Here is a 16,394-nt window from a genome sequence, read left to right as displayed (position 1 = left end):
TTCTCAGGTAGGTAATGAACAAGGGCATTGCCGGGGTCGCCACAACCTGAGAGGGATCAGTCACTTCATGCAGCGCGGTGCTCCATGCAGGCGGATTGAGTGGTTGCTTCTGACGCTGTGCATTCCCTCAGCGCCCCGGGGAGCAGAAGCAAACGAATGGGAAGTCAATGGCGGTGAAGAGAGAATCGCAGAGCATCCAGTACAGGCACCACCCACCACGGGCCAAGAGGCGACCGCCCAAGGACATGTACCTGAGCCCAAGATGAGGTGGCTGGAGTCTCGGCCAACCCCAACGCTGCCACCATCGCGCTCCGACAGCTCGACTCCCAGCTGATCTCCATCAAACGGCAGGTGAGAGGGGCGGCTCTCAGGTACTTGCACGGGCTTCACCTTTCCGTGGTTCTACTGAGCTTCCTCTGGGTGGGCCAGGTTTCCTCCCCCTTCACTCCTCGCATGGTTGCAGAGGGATAATGAGCCGTAGGACGGGGGATGGAAGTGCCCCTCCAGTGTAGTCACACCACAGAAACGGGCCCTTCGCCCTACCACGTCCATGCTGACCTTCAAAACCTACCCATGCTAGTGCCATTTGCCAGCACTTGGTCTGTAGCTTTCTATAATTTGCTTCAATGTTGTGGGAGTTTCTGCCTCCACCACCCCCTCAGGCAGTGCATTCCAGATTCCAGCCACCCTCTGGGTGAAAAAAAACTTACTCATATCCTCACTGCCAGGCCCTCGCTTCCTCCCAGCAACCATGCCCTCTGGCCTTGGATATCTGTAACCCTATCAATGCCTTTCATACCTTTACCCATGTTCATCCCCTGCCCCATCAAAAGCAGACCCAACCTCTACAGGCTCCTACTTGTCACTGAAACGCTCCACCCGGGCAACATCTTTGTGAATCTCCTCTGCGCCGTCTCCAATACAATTGCAAAGTCAAAGTTGAGTTATTGTCACGCACAAGTCCATGTGTGCACAGGGGCAGTGAAAAACCTTACCTGCAGCAGCATTACAGGCACATGGCATCAGATAAGCAGCATTCACAAGAAAAACATAAATCAAACATAAATTCTACAAAATTTTTGCAAGAGAGATAACTAGAACAAAAAAGTTCTCTAGTGCAAAGTGGTCCCAGTGTTGCTGTACTGAGGTAGTGATCAGGGTCTGTGCCGGTTGGTTCAAGAACCGACTGGTTGAAGGGAAGTCGCTGTTTCCTGAACCTGGTGGTGTGGGACTTCAGGCTTCTGTACCTCCTGCCCGATCGGAGCTGTGAGAAGATGGCACGGCCTGGATGGTGGGGACCTTTGATGATGGACGTTGCCTTCTTGAGGCAGCACCTCCTGTAGATACTCTCGATGGTGGGGAGGGATGTGCCCGTGATGTATTGGACTGAGTCCTCTCTTCCTATGGTGTGGTGACCAGAACTGCACTCAGAACTCCAGCTGTGAGCTGACTGATACTTTACATAGTTGTAACATGATCTCCCTGCTCTTGCACTCTCTGCCCTGACTTCTGATGGCAAGGGTATAATTCACGGTGAGGACGTTGGAAGTGTTTCCATTGCAAGGTCTTTTTCCTGGCGTTGGATCCTCAGTCCAGCAGGAGGAGGCCACCAGCAATGATGAGTGTCATATTTGATGACGGGGGGGAGGGGAGGTTGGTGGTGGTCTCCACCAGCGGGGAGGTCCTGCCCACAGTGAGCCCCCTCGCTGTTGGTCCGGGGCGTGGTATGCACATCCTTTCACCAGCCTCTGGGCTGACTGCTTTGGCCGTTGCCTCCAGGTGCAGAGGAAGATCCCATGGTTGGAGATGTCGGAGGAGCTGTGGGTGTCAAGAGTCACCCCTCCCTGAGGTTCAAGGGTGGAGAGGAAGGGCATTTGAGGTGTGGGAGTTGGGTAGAGCTGCTGCTGCCTCCCAGCTCCAGAGACCCCGGTTCGATCGTGACCTCCGGCGCTGTCTGTGTGTGTGGAGTTTGCACATTCTCCCTATGGATGTGTGGAGTCCATACCCGGCCGTGATGCAACCAGTTGGAATGCTTTCCGCCGTACATCTGTAGAAGCTGGTCAGAGTTGGGGGAGGAGATGCTTTGTGCCTGTGAAAGGCAGCTCAGCCACTGGAGGAATCTGCTGCCATCCTGGGCCAAGCTGTGGGGATGTGGAGGCAGGGTCGCTGCAGCAGGATTAGAGGGACATGTGGAGGCACCACTGTGTCTCCCCCAACACTCCAGTGCCGTGTGCTTCAGTGTCAGGCACCTGCCTCAGTTGGAAGGTTGTGGTTCTGCTCCTCTGGGCTGTGTGTTAATTGTTTCACAATGTCCCACACTGGCAGAGATGGTTCAGGGTTCACGTAGATCCCCCTCTGCAGTAGCCTTCAGCTCGGGACACAGTCAGCTGACAGTGGTTAGTGGGGACAGGTGCAGCTCTAACTCATGTGTCCCTGCCCCAGGAGTGTGTGATGGGATGGTGTGGAGGGAGCTTCACCCTGTGACTGACCCTGGGAGTGTGTGATGGGATAGAGGGAGCTTCACTCTGTGTCTGACCCGGGAGTGTGTGATGGGACGGTGTAGAAGAAGCTTCACTCTGTCTAATCCTGTGTGTGAAGATGAAGCTGCAGCTGGTGTTCTTCTGTGGGAAAGGTTTGAGGATCAGGTGAGAGAGCGTTGCCTTGCAGTGGTTTTTGAGTTCTCGCTGGAAATGTTTGTCCTTTCCCACGCTGCAGGTGCAGACGATAAAGCAAATTAACAGCTCGCTGAAACAGACACTGGACGGAGGGATCGACAAACTGCGGCACCAGAGGTAGGGCTTCGGCTACTGTGTCGCGAGGGTACAGCATGGGTGGCCCAGTACAAACAGCCCCTCCACCAAGGGAGCGCCGCACTGTGGGAGGGCGGTGAGGGGGGATGATGGTGTGTGGGATGTTGCTGTACTCAGTTTGAATGCTGCTGTTCTTGTGACAATGACTGCAGCTCGAAGTGGTTTGTGTGGGGGAGGGTGGGGTTCAGGAGTTTGCTGCGGGTTCCTCTCTGTGGTTAACCCCATCCCCCATGTCTCTTTGTAGTCCAATCCGAAACTGAACTCTCGATGGACAACAGAGGAACAGCTGCTGGCAGTGCAAGGTACCCCTCCGCCTCAGTGACTGTTGCCTTCCCCCCACCTCTCTCCCTCCACCCCGTTCGCCTCTCCCTCTCTCTCCTCTCCCCCCCCACCCCCCCCACCCCAAGTAAGTCCCACACTACACCCCATCCTATCGCCCGCCTGGGTTGGAAACAAGGGAGGGGTAATTTCCCGCCCCTCCAGAGATGTTCACCCACCGCCCCCTCTGCAGTGTGTCGATAGGGGTGGAGTTGGGTAGAGACTGTGTGAGGTGATGGTGGAGGTTAACCCCACGGTGGGCAGGGTTGGCAGTGAACGTCTCGGACACACTCACCCAGTATTGCCCATGGTCCTGGGTCTGGGGTCAGACTGTGTATTGGGTAGTCGCAGCATTTATACAGCACGGAAACAGGCCCTTCGGTCCATCTCATCCCCTGCCGACCATGATGCCTGTCTGCACTAATCCTGCTTTCCTGCATTAGGCCTGTATCCTTCTGCATTTAAAGTTGTTGGATGGGAAAGGAGTAGAGTCATTGAGTCGTATGGCACGGAAACGGGACCTTCAGCCCAATTTGTCCCTGCCGACCAAGGTGCCCACCTGAATTTGTCCCATCATCTTCTAAACCTTTCCTATCCACGGACGTCCAAATGTCTTTTAAACATTGTAATTGTACCCCCTGTTGCACATACCCACCACCCTCTTGTGTGGAAAAACTTACCTCTCAGGTCCCCTTCACATCTTTCCTTAAGCCCATGCCCTGCAGACTCCCCTGCCCTGGGAGAAGGACTGTGGTCACCTATGTCCATCATGATTTTATGAACCTCTGGACGGTCACCCCTCAGGGCAAACAAGACCCAGCCTATCCAGTCTCTCCTTTTAGCTCAAGACCTCCGTTCCCAGCAACATCCTTGTGAATCTTTTCTACGCCCTTTCCAGCTTAATCACATCCTTCCTATAGCTGGGTGACCAGAACTGCACACAACACTCGAGTGTAGTCTCACCAATGTCTCGTGCAGTTGTAACATGACGTCCCAACCCCTGTACTCAACGTGTTGAACAATGAAGGCCAGGGTGCCAAAACACCACCTTCTACCTGTGTCTCCACTTTCAGAGAAACTAAGTACCTGTACCCCTGGGTCTCTGTTCTACAACATTCCCCAGGGCCCTGCCATTTACTGTGGAAATCCTGCCCTGGCTTAACTGGTTAAAATGCAGCACCTCGCACTTGTCTGTATTTATACACCCCTCCAAAATCACACCTCTCTTCCACCCCCCCCCCCCCCCCCCCCCCCCCCCCCCCCCCCCCCCCCCCCCCCCCCCCCCCCCAAATCAAAGAAACAAGTTCCCGAATTGTTGTGTGCCCAGGAATCCGCAAGTACGGCCGGGACTTCCAAGCGGTGGCGGACGTGGTTGGCAACAAGACCCTGGCGCAGGTCAAGAGCTTCTTTGTCAGTTACCGGCGCCGTTTCAACCTGGAAGAGATCGTGCAGGAGTGGAGGCAGAGCAGGTGGTGCCGGGACCATCCTCCCCTGGACGAGGGCTAGCGGTTCCAACCCCTCGCTGGTCAGCAGTGAGGAAGAGGCTGGACGAGGAGGCGGAGGTACGTGGGTGGGGGGGTGGGGGAGTTATATAACGTAGAACAGTACGGCACAGGAACAGGCCCTTCGGCCCACCATGTCTGTGGCGATCACAACGCTGAATTAAACCACATCCTGCATTCCTTGCACATTCATGTGTCTAATAGCCTCTTGAAACCCCCTCTGTCATATCTGCCTCTGCCTACGCCCCCACCCCCTGGCAGCACATTCCAGGCACCCACCACTCCTCTGTAAAAAAACTTTCCCCCTCTTGCCATTAAATTCATGTCCTCTGGTATTTGACACTTCTACCCTGGCAAAGCGATTCTGATCGTCTATTATAGTCTTTATAAATATCTTACCAGGTCTCCCTCAGCCTCTGACACTCCAGAGAAAACAACCCAAGTCTGTCCAACCTCTCCTTATAGCTCAAGCTCTCTAATCCAGGCAGTATTCTGGTGAACCTCTTCTGCACCCTCTCCAAAGCCTCCACATCCTGTAATGGGGTGACCAGAACTGCACACAACACTCCAAGTGCAGCCAACCAGAGCTTTATGCAGCTGCAATGTGACTTCTGACTCTCTTACTCAGCACCTCGACTAATGAAGACAAGCATGTTATACGTCATCTTTATCGACCTGTCTAGTTGTGTGGCTACTTTCAGTGAGCTATCGACTTGACCCCAAGATCCCTGTATACATCAATGCCCCTGAGGGTTATGCCTTACATTAGACCTCCCAAAGTAAACTCCTCTCACTGCTGGGATTAAACCCCATCTGCTATCTCTCAGCCATCTGATACTGTGGGCAATTTTGGGCCCTGTATCTAAAGAAGGATGTGTTGGCCCTGGAGAGGGTCAGAAGAATGATCTTGGGGATGAAGGGGTTAATGTATAAGGAGCATTTGATGTCTCTGGGCCTGTACTCGCTTGAGTTCAGAAGGATGAGGGGGATCTCATGACACCTACTGGATACTGAAAGGCCTGGACAGAGCGGACATGGAGAGGATGTTCCATCAGGGGGAGAGTCCAGGATCTGAGGGCACAGCCTCAGAATGAAGGGATGTCCCTTAGAACTGAGATGAGGAGGAATTTCTTCAGCCCAGAGGGTGGTGAATCTGTTGAATTCGTTGCCACAGACGGCTGTAGAGGCCAAGTCATTGGGTGTGTTTAAGGCAGAGGTTGGTAGGTTCTTGATCAGTGAGGGGGTTAAAGGTTACGGGGAGAAGGCAGGAGAATGAGAGGGGGTGTTTGAAAATAAAATCAGCCATGATGGAATGGCAGAACAGACTTGATGGGCTGAATGGCCTAATTCTTCTCCTGTGTCTTCATGGTCTGCATTCTGTACATTTTGGGTTATTGCCCCTGGCCATTCAAAGGGCAAGTTGAGTGTCAGTGAGGGGAGGGGGGGGTGAGTAGGGAGGGCTCTAGGTGAGGGGGGTGAGTAGGGGGGCGTGGGGTGGGGACAGTCAGAAGTTTTGGACAAAGGTCGGTGAGCTCTAACCTCCTCTCTCTCCTCCGCTTCCACCTCCAGGTCCAAGTGACTCCGGTTCCTGCTGCTCCGGCTCCAGCCCCTGGCCCCTCCCCTCTCGCAGCCCCCTCCGCTGCTGCGCCCCTCCCTCCCCGCCGCCCCCCCGGCCCTGCACCGGCAGCCCCCTCCCCTCCAGCAGGGCCGCTTCCTGCAGTCCCGCCCTGTGCTCAACCAGCCGCCCCCTCCTCTTCATACGCCCGGCCGTGGCAGCTCGGCACAGCCCGCGAGCAGCCCTGCCCTCGGTTAGTCCCCCAGCACCTGCCCACTCTGGTGGGCATCGGGCTGGAGCCCCCGCCCTCCTCCACGCACTGAGCCCCCCACCGGCCGGAAGGAGGTGTTGGGGGGGGGGTGGGGTGGGGGAGCATTAGCACAATGAGTGGCCCCCCCCTCCTCCCTCCCGACCGCTCGGGAACTTGGCAGGAGATGGGGTCTACCAGCGATCGATTCAGCAGAGAACCACCAGGATCTTGCGTCGCGGCTGCGATCGACCGCCGCCCCCATGGCTGTGACTCGCCTCCGTCCTAGGCGCTCTCGGCACAAGTCAACCGGGACCCTGGCGTTGCACCCTCGACCTCCTGGGACCCTCGCACCTCACCGACGGTAGACCCTGATATTGCACCCAGGATCTCCCAGGACTCTGTGCATCGCGCCCTCCATCTCCCGGGACGCCTGAGCATCAGCCGCACCCCCAGTCGATCGGGAAGCATGGACATCGCGCCCTCCATCTCCCAGGACCCTGACACGGTGGCCAGGATCGCACAGGTGCAACTTGAGTTTTAACGCTACGTTTTTTTCCTCACTAATTTAAAGCTTTAGATTTTAAAAATTGGAAATAGAGTTTTAACTTTTTTAAAATGTGTGCTTTCAGTGTGTGGGAATCTTGGCCCTCGTTCTGCAAACACTACATGGCAGCGATCTGCTTCCTTGGAGCGGGTACTTTGAGCATGGGGCAGGGCCTGGGCCCCTCCTGTGTTTCCTGCTCACTTACTGGTTCCAGGGTGGCCGTGAGGCGGTGCTGACCCGCGGTTGGGCCCTGTCGCGCTCAGCGGTTCCTCTAACGAAGCCTCCTGGTTCCCTGGGTGTCCCAGATGGTGCAGTGGAGGGTGAGGGGGAACGGCAGCCCTCTGGTCTCGGGACTGGTGTGGGTTTCTGACCGAGGACCAAGGAAGGGCTGGGGTTTGGTGAGCCCCAAACTCTGGGTAAACCCCTGGGATACCGTTGCCCCAGCCTGGAGGTGGGGACAAGAGCCACGGACCAGGAGAGGGGGTCGGTGCAGAGTCTGCTTTTTTATTCAAAAAAAAGAATGTTTTATAACTGGAATTCCCTCCGGCAAGTGTCAGCAGCCTTGCATCGGGAGGACGGTGCCTGAGGAGGCAGCTGAAGTGATTAGTTGTGTGTGGTTTATGTACCACGTAATTAAAGGGTTAATCATGCAATTTCTGGGAGGATGTTCGACCCATCGAGTCAGTGCGGCTCTCTGAAAGAAATCCTGCCTCCCTCACTATCCCCATTGCAACGTTTCCTGCTGAGTCTGCCTCTGTTGCTTGGTGGGGGGGGGGGGGGGGTGGGGAGGGTGGCATTGTGTCCCAGCTCGGGAGATCAGAGCTGCCTGATCAGCCCTCAAGCGTGGCCCATCAGTTGGTGTGTTCCCAGAAAAGCTTTCCCCCTCATCTCTCCTCCCCTCCTCTCCCTCATCTCCCCACCCCCAGGGGAGTGTTTCCTGCACATTCCTGGTGTAACAGGGTCTGTTTCTGTGCTGTACGAATCTGCACAAAGCACAGCCCCCAGAGTGGGCACTGCTGCTCCCACTACCAGGACCGCCTGGTGATGAGAGAGTCTCCCTCTCTCCTTCCCCACTACTGGACCTGAGCTCCCCCCACTCCAGGGCACGTAGAGCACGGGAACAGGCCCCGCAGCACATGCTGCCCCCTCTCTTCACCAATCCCACTTGCCCATGTTAGGTCCATGCCTTCTCTGCCTTGGAGATTTGAGTGCTTGTGTAGACCTTAAATATTGTGGTCGTCTCTGCAGTGCGTTCCAGGTTCTAACCCCCTCTGGGGGAAATGTTCCCCCTCAGATCCTCTCTCACCTGCCCTCTTAGCCACCTCCACCATTGGGAAGAAGATTCCTACTACCTAACCCACTCATAATTTTATGTACTCTGGTCAGGTCACACCCTCGGCCTCCTCTGCTCCAGGAAAAGCAAACCCAGCCCATCCAGTCTCCCCTTGTAACTGAAATATTGCAGTCCAGGTAAACCCTGGTGAATCTCCCCTGCACGCTCTCCAGCGCTATCACCCCCTTCCTGTAGTGTGGTGACCAGAACTGCACATGGTGCTCCAAGTGCGGTCTGACCAGTCCCAGCTCTTGTATTCTATTCCACAGCTAATGAAGGCAAACATCCCATGTGCTGCCTGCACCACCCTATCCACCTCTGCTGCCACTTCCAGGGATCTATGGACGTACCCCCAAAGTTAATCAACACTCCTTCGGACCCCACCATTAATGTCCAACCTTTGTTCGCCTTTTCAAACTGCACCTTGTATTTGTTGGGATTAAATTCCATTTGCCAATGCTCCGCCCAATTATCCAGCTCACCCATTTCATGCTGTGGCCTTGGGCGACCTCCCTCGCTGTCCACAATACGTGTGTCATCTACTGACTTGCCTTTTATACCTCCTACATTCCTATCCAAATTGTCAATGTATCCCACATCCCTTGTGGTGCATCACTGGTCATAGACACCCAATCGACCCTCCACCGCCACCACGTGGGCCTTGTCCAAGGTCTTACTAAAGTCCACGTAGATGAGATCTATTGCACTCCCCCATAGGCATGGTAATCTCAAAAATTTTAATCAAGTTTTTGCAGACAGGATCTCCCATGGACAAAGCTATCCCAATCTATCCCTGCCATTCCAAATCCCTTCCCTTAGAATTTGTTTCCAGGAGGGCCGAATGGCCTGTTTTCTGTGCTGTAGTTTTCTATGGTTCTATAGTTACTGAGCAAAATGGACACTTCTACTGCTCCTGTTTTTGATGAGACCCTGAAAGTCTTCCTCTCTTACAGTCAAATGGGATTAGTGTGAATGGATGGTTGCACGGACTCTGTGGGCAGGCCCTGGCTCTGAGATTTTCACTTCTATTTATTTCGGAATGTTGATCCAAAATCTTCCTGTTTACTGAGACAGAAATGTTCAGTCCCCCACAGCCTGCAGTCCCCTGGCTAGTGGAACACCTTCCAAACCAAGTCACTGTTGGAAGTGTAGAAAACCCAGTGGCTGATTGTGCAGATCAAGATCTCATAGGCAAGGGGGAGGGTGGGGCCTATGAATGCTAGTCCCCAGCCTGACTCCTCTCCGGTCACTGCCATGTGTCCTGAGGTCAGGGAAGGGTTTCTGATGTGGCTGGGACCCTTGGATTCCTCCCTCCTACAGGCTGGATGCAGATGTGTGGCGCTCGCTGGGTTTTGGGATCCTGCGGCCATCTCAACATCTGACAGATGTGAGCACTGCCTCAGTGTCCTGTAGGTTAGACTGGCCGTGACCCCAACAGGTACCAGCTCAGATCACTGGTCCTGCCCAAGAGGGGTGTCCTGGTACCAGGTGACGTCCTTTCACTGTCGTAGAATCTCCTGTGAACCGTGGTTAAGTATCCCTCCAGTGAGGTCAGACACACACACCTCCCCAGTCATTGTACCCTGACTCGAACCCCTGAGGGAGGATAATGCAGGATTAGTGTGAACGGCAGTGTCTGACCCTCCCTGTTCCAGTGTCCCAGCAGCTGAAGTTGAGACCAAGTGTGACAACTACTGATGGTGCAGTATTAGAGGACAAACATTAGTGGAGAGATGGTGTTAGAGATTCAGTTCCGGCTTCTCTGTATCATCTGACGGCCTTTCTCCCCCCCCCGTCAAATATAAAACTCTGATAATCCAGTACATTTGGGACTTAAGACTGGCAGATATTCTGCACTATTGAATGTCAAAGACACATTTAATTCACATTATTTTTAAAGTAGAAATAATAACTTTCCACTGAACCCAGTGAGTTTTAAGGGAGTGTGAGAATTAGCACCCTCTGGGCCAAATCATTGGGACTTGTGAATGGTCAGAGTTTACCGCAAAACGAGCTACTCAAGTTTGTCAGGGAGATGGGGGAACCACTCCACACTCATTAGACAAAGGTAATGAACACGCTACACTGCCCTGCTTGAGCAGTGTTCTCTGTTCAGCACAGTCCTGGGTGGGACGGAGCTTGCAGGCTCACCTGGTTCCCTCCACACTCCTGTCACAGACCCATACCGAGAGGTGGCAGGGTTCACGGATACGGGAGTGTGGAGTGGTTCCCCCATCTCCCTGACAAACTTGAGTAGCTCGTTTTGACTTCTGCATTGGCATGTTAAACCTTCTGGGGGGGGGAACTAGTTGGGAGTGAAGTTTGGGGGTGGCAGGAACCCCATCCAATGTTCTTTCAATCTTCAGTGCATTCAATCTCAATCCCACATCACCTTTCCCTGCAGAGTACCAGCAGTGGGTGAATTGATAGTTTAATTGGCGTCACAGTATAGATTTCAAGGTGGAATTGGTGTGGTCTAAGAGTGCAGCTCAGTGTGGTAAGGTCAGTGGGGCTGCAGATTGGTTCCTGGGTGTGTGTGTTTCTGGGGCAGATGCCTCGGTCAGTACTCCTGTGTGCTGTGGACAACTATTTCAGTATTAGCTCCCCGTCCATCGTGTTTCTTAGAGTGAGTGTGTGTGTGTATGCGCGTGTGATTTTTTTTAAATGTCAATTGATGATACTTTAACTTATTTTTGGTGTTTAAAGCGAGTTTTTTTAGTGAGTTTGTTTCTCCCTCCCTCCAATTGTTCAGAATTTCCTGGGTGTTCCTGCAATGGAAGTTGTGAATTATGGGATTTCAATAAAATATTTTACTAGACATGGACTCGGGCTGCTTGCTTTTTGGGGGGTGGGGGGGTGGATGTGTGAGGCAGGTAGTCCTGGCTATGTGACCTCCCCCCCCCCCCCCAAGCCAACACCCAGGTGTTGAAACTACAGAGCTACTTCTGGGAGCTATGCCAAGGTTTCTGTAACCATCGCTGAAGGACGTGAATCCGCTGCCAAGGGCAGGAAGTGGTAACCCAAACCAAGTGAGGGCCTCTCGCCATGGCCTGCTCTGGGAAAAGCTCCTGTGTTGGGGCCTGTTAACTTCCACTTCTGCTTAGGGGAACAGGAAGGGACCCCAGCACTGGGATAGCAATAGGAGGCCATTCCTCCCTTAGTTAGATTGCAGCTGATCTGCATCCCAGCTCCTGTGTTCCATATCATGTTGGGCACAGACATTGTGGGCCAAAGGGCCTGTTCTGTTCTATCCTTATCCAACCCATCAGTCTCAACCTCTGGAATGGTCCCAGTCCTTCAGAGGGATGGTATCCCAAGAATCATCCTAGGAAAAGGAGGGGAGGTCTGGGGGGGGGGGGGGGGGGGGGCCAGAACCAGAACCTTAAAATCAAGACCCAAGCTACATCCGTTGGCTACTGGAAAACTTCAGTGATCTTTAACATCTCAATCGACTTGCCCTTGGATGTAAGGCGAGGACTGCGGCAATCTGGAGCAACTATCTGCTGGAGGAACTCAGCAGGTTGAGCAGCATCTGTGGAGGGGAAGGAATTGTCGACATTTTGTGTTGGACCCCTGGCCAGAAGACTGGAGGAAACATCAGTGTCATCTGTCCAACTTCCACCCCATCCATTGTTCTGATACTTGGTGCACCTTGGTCAAAGATCACACCCCATCCGTCAGCCGCCCATCCAACTTGAGCAAGGACACTATGTAGACCACAGTTACGTTAAACTATAGAAGGGGATTCTTTATTGTAATCATAAATGCAAACTTCTCCCAACTCATATTTAACACATTATTTTCCTCTCACTGGTGCTGCACTTAAATAATTCTCAAAGGGACATTAAACCATCTAAAGGAATGATCACCAAAACAAGGACTGCACAAACCCAATTCCCAGTGTAAGCCATGCAAAAAATGTGTCCCACATGAATTAAAAAAATAATTCCAACGCTCCCCACTCTAGACCCAAGTGACAAGGAAGCAGAATTATTCACCCTCCCTGGGAGTGCGAGTGGCTCAGGGCTCAGCCACCACTCTCATGGTGAGAGAAACGTTGGCTGAGAGGACCGGAGCCCGTTCCAAAGAGTGGAATGTTTGTTTTTTAAAGCACAATCCCTGAAAAAATGAGACAGGACAAGGGGTACAGGGAGTTGGCCATTCAGCTCATCAAACCAGTTCTTCCATTCAATGAGATGTGGCTGATCTCATCTTGGTCTGAGCTCTACTTTGCTGAGTGTTCCCCAGAACCCCCCCCCAACAATAGACCAGATATCTGCTTCAAGCCTTACACTCTGCCTCCACAGCCTCAGGAAGAGAATTCCAAAGACTCACCAGCCTTGGAGAGAAATTCCTCCCCACCTGTGTCTGAAACAGGGAGGTTTCCATCGTTCTAGATTGGCCTAGCTGGGGAAACATCCACCCTGACAGTCCCCCTCACTGGATTGTATTTTAAGCAGGTAACAAGACGTAGTAGAAACACTGACATTAGATGAGGCTGGTCAGGGAGAACTAAAGGGAGAGCAGAGGTGAGAGCAGAGGTGAGAGCGAGAGAGAATATGCCTGGCTTGCTCATTACCAGTTTGCTGAAAAATCTCAGACTCTTGCTGGGATTCTGTTGAGCTATCCCATGCCCTTGAAGGTAAACAGCATATAGGTTCTCAAAGAACTGGGGGTGGGTGATCCATAGAGGGAGACACCAACCAAGGCTGCCTGTTTTGGGGCTGGTTCAGCTGTCCTGTGGGGCTGTTTCCCATCAGCTCTGCAAACTGTAATGTGGCCCATTGCAATTCTAGCAGCCAATCCTCTCTCCAGAATTCGTTTACAGAGGGAGCACAGGGGCGCGGAGCAAATGGGAATCCAAAAGAGACTGGAAAGTCTGCCTGCCCAGCGTTAGAGCAAGGGGAAAGTTGGCACTGTTACACCACCCAGGCCAGGGAAAGATCCCAGGGAAACCTAGGAAATACTGGAAAAACACAGCAGGTGAGGCAGCGTCTGAGGAGAGAGAAACTGCCCAGGAGGCGAAAGGGTCACTCACAGGTGGATGGTCAGGGACTGGAGATAATGCAGGGAAGATCGAACAAATGTTCGTGACTGCTCTCAGAGAGGGAGGAGAGCAGGAGAGGTGCATTTGACAGAAGGAGTGGAGGTACCTGCTGGTTCACACTACCTCAGCTGCAGGTAGGATGTGATTAGAGAGGAGGCAGGGAAAGACTACAGATGCAAGGATTTGGAGTGAAAAACAAGCATCTCCTCACCTCTTTATACTTGTCATCTCTCCTCCGCACTCTCAGCCCCTCGACCCAAAACATTGACTATCCTTTTGCCTCCACAGATGCTGCTCGACCCGCTGAGTTCCTCCAGCAGCTTGTTTAATTATTTCACAAGGATGTTGCTGGGACCGGAGAGCTCGAGTTGTGAGAGGCTGGACAGGCTGGGACTGTCTTCCCTGGAGCGAAGGGGGCTGAGGGGTGGCCTTACGGAGGTTTATATGATCATGAGGGTTGTAGGTAAAGTGAATGGCAGGTTTTTTCCCCAGGGTGGGGGGAGTCTAAAACTAGAGGGCACAGGTTTAAGGTGCGAGGGAAGATTTAAAGGGGCAGGTTTTTCCCACACAGAGGGTGGTGGGGATATGGAATGAGCTACCAGAGGAAGTGACAACGTTTAAAAGACATTTGGACAGGAAGGGTTCAGAGGGATGTGGGACTAGCTCAGGAAGACATGGAGGAGTCTTGGTCAGCACGCACGAGTTGGGCTGAAGGGCCTGCTTCAGTGCTGTACGACCACAACCTTGCAATGCTGACAGAGCCAGCAGCCAGAACCAACGTGGAGTGGACACTGTTGTGGGGAGGAAACATCCCTAATTAAGCTGCTCTCGGGAGCAGTAAATGAACGTAAAGGGGAGACAAAGACCATTGAATCTGCTGTGGGCAACAACACTCCAGGAGCTCGGACACTCCGGCAGGTAAAGAACAGGCCCCGAGAGCTTCTGCGATTCATCTACCGTTTAATTAATTAAAAAAAATTAACAGACAGGAACAGCAGATTCTGAAGACAGGACAAGGCTGCATTAGTTCATTTACAATTTAAAAAAGAACCCGCTGCGATCCACAGCGAGGACCAATGACTCCTCCCCAGTCCCCACAACCCAGACCCCGGCGCTGTGGTGGGAGAGGGGCTCGGATCGGGAGCACCAGCCGGAAGGTTATTCACAAAATAAATGCAGATGAAAGGGGTGCCCGCAGTTTCGGGGTACTCATGATTACAGGGGCGGGGGGGGGGGGGTAGCAGCTCTCGGGAACAGCCTGGCGCCGGTGTGTAGTGTCACTGGCCTCAGAGTGGGGAGCAGACCACCCACCCCACAAAGACCAGGGTACATGGTCCCAGCACACCTCACCCTGTGTGTGGGGGACCTGGTGGGCTTCCCACAGAGGGGGGTGGGTGGGAGAGAGAGTACGTGTGCTGCCTGGGTTGGGGGGGGAGGAGATGGTAGGAACGGCTCCCTTCCCATGCCCCCGAGAAATCCACAGGGGGAAAGGCAGGGATCTGGGATCAGTGTCGGGCGACACCTCGACACACGATTCCTGGGGGTGGGGAGGGAGAGGAGGGGGGCAAAGAATATAGTGGGGAAGGGGGAGCGAGTAGATAGTGGGGAGGGGAGAGGCGAGGAGGGAGGGGAGGGGAGGGGGGGAAGAGGACACCACCTTAACCCCTCAAGTGCCAGGACCCAGGCAGGCGTGACCCCCCCCCCCCCCCCAACCGTCGCTACATTGAGTTAGTGTAATGCTCTGTGTGAGACAACCCTCCCCCTCTGCCTCTGCCCCCACCCAGGGGCAAGCTGTGGACCAGCCTGTGACCAACAAACAGACCCCAGTTGTGACCACGTTGTGCAACTCATGATCAGGCAGAATTTAAAAAAACATAAAACTAAAAAATAAACTTAAAAACACTAACGCAAAAGGAAAATAGATAGTCACGGAAACAGGAATCCAGGCCAACGGGAGTGAGTCCAGCGGCATTCCCAGGGTCAGTGCCTCTCACAGCTTCAGCTCGTTGGCGATTTTGGACGCAATGTTCTTGAAGGCCATGGAGGTGCCAGATATCCGCTTGAAGCGGACGCCGTTGAGGGAGAGCCGGGGCAGCTTGCACACCTCCATCTCCCACTGCACCAGGTTGTCTTTGGCGGGGTCGCCGTGCATGCAGAAGAGCATGTACCGCTCTCGGCCCTCGTGCTCACAGTTATTGGCGTCCAGCACCTTGCCGATCTCCTTCATCATCTCGTTGGGCTCCATTGAACTCGTCGTCTTCATGCTCCAGGTGAAGCGCAGCGATCGCGGCTTCGAGTCCTTGTTCTCCTCCTTCTCGCCGGCAGCGTTGGGCCTGAGGAGGGAACGGAGGGAGAGGGTCGTTACCCCTCAACATCACTGCAGGCCCTTCAGCCCCTCTGCGTCTGCTTCACTGAGGGGGACGGCACGGAAACAGGACCTTCGGCCCACTGAGTCGCTGCTGACCATTTTTATCCTATCCCAAACCCATTTTCTCCCCATATTCCCGTCATAAACACTTTGGTGGAGAAGGTGTGTGGGGGGGGGCTGTGGTAGGGAGGGAGGGGTGGGGGGCCTGTGAACGGCCACACCTGGGGCCGGAGGAGGCAAGGGGGGGGTCTCTGCAGCGAAGACATGGATCCTCACACTGATGGCTGGGGACTTCAGCCCCCCTACCCCCACACCCCCGCCGGACAACCCAAGGGCGGGGGGGGGGGGGGGGGGGGGGGGGGGAGAACGGGGGCCAACAGCTGAAGACCGCATTGAGAAAGACCCTCGCCCCAGACCCATCAGGGCAGAGGCTCTGCCCCCAGCCACACACCCCACATCAGACAGGAGGATTGAGACCGGGGAGCACAGGGACTGGGCAGAGAGGACCGGGTTTGAGCCTGGAGTCTGACGGGGGTGGGGTGGGGCTGGTGGGGGGTAACTGACCCGGGGCATCTGACCAAGAATGGCCACAGATACCCCCACCCCCCACTGTCCTGGAGTCTGGGCGGGGGACCAAGGGGCCCTGGTTGGGTGTGAGGGACATTCA

The 16,394-nt window shown here is 54.1% G+C and overlaps 2 protein-coding genes across 2 annotated transcripts in view; one reads left to right on the top strand and one right to left on the bottom strand.

Annotated features, from left to right (window-relative positions):
* Positions 1 to 7,351, top strand: part of LOC127586912 (REST corepressor 2-like) — a 49,207-nt gene extending 41,856 nt beyond the window's left edge. Inside the window, 10 exon segments of the mRNA XM_052044940.1 lie at positions 132 to 260; positions 262 to 351; positions 2,716 to 2,792; positions 2,963 to 2,987; positions 3,055 to 3,112; positions 4,456 to 4,597; positions 5,355 to 5,409; positions 6,200 to 6,249; positions 6,251 to 6,386; positions 6,388 to 7,351. Of these exon segments, the coding sequence (XP_051900900.1) occupies positions 132 to 260; positions 262 to 351; positions 2,716 to 2,792; positions 2,963 to 2,987; positions 3,055 to 3,112; positions 4,456 to 4,597; positions 5,355 to 5,409; positions 6,200 to 6,249; positions 6,251 to 6,386; positions 6,388 to 6,564 (939 nt within the window). The 3' untranslated portion in view covers positions 6,565 to 7,351.
* A 6,948-nt stretch (positions 7,352 to 14,299) lies between these two features.
* The window catches only part of mark2b (MAP/microtubule affinity-regulating kinase 2b), a 127,006-nt gene continuing 124,911 nt past the window's right edge, over positions 14,300 to 16,394 (bottom strand). Inside the window, exon 19 of the mRNA XM_052044939.1 lies at positions 14,300 to 15,692. Coding sequence (XP_051900899.1) covers positions 15,350 to 15,692 — 343 coding nt within the window. The 3' untranslated portion in view covers positions 14,300 to 15,349. The remainder of the gene's footprint in view (positions 15,693 to 16,394) is intronic.

The sequence above is a fragment of the Pristis pectinata genome, chromosome 38, assembly GCF_009764475.1.
Source record: "Pristis pectinata isolate sPriPec2 chromosome 38, sPriPec2.1.pri, whole genome shotgun sequence".
Lineage (NCBI taxonomy): Eukaryota > Metazoa > Chordata > Chondrichthyes > Rhinopristiformes > Pristidae > Pristis > Pristis pectinata.
This window is presented reverse-complemented; position numbering and strand designations above follow the sequence as displayed.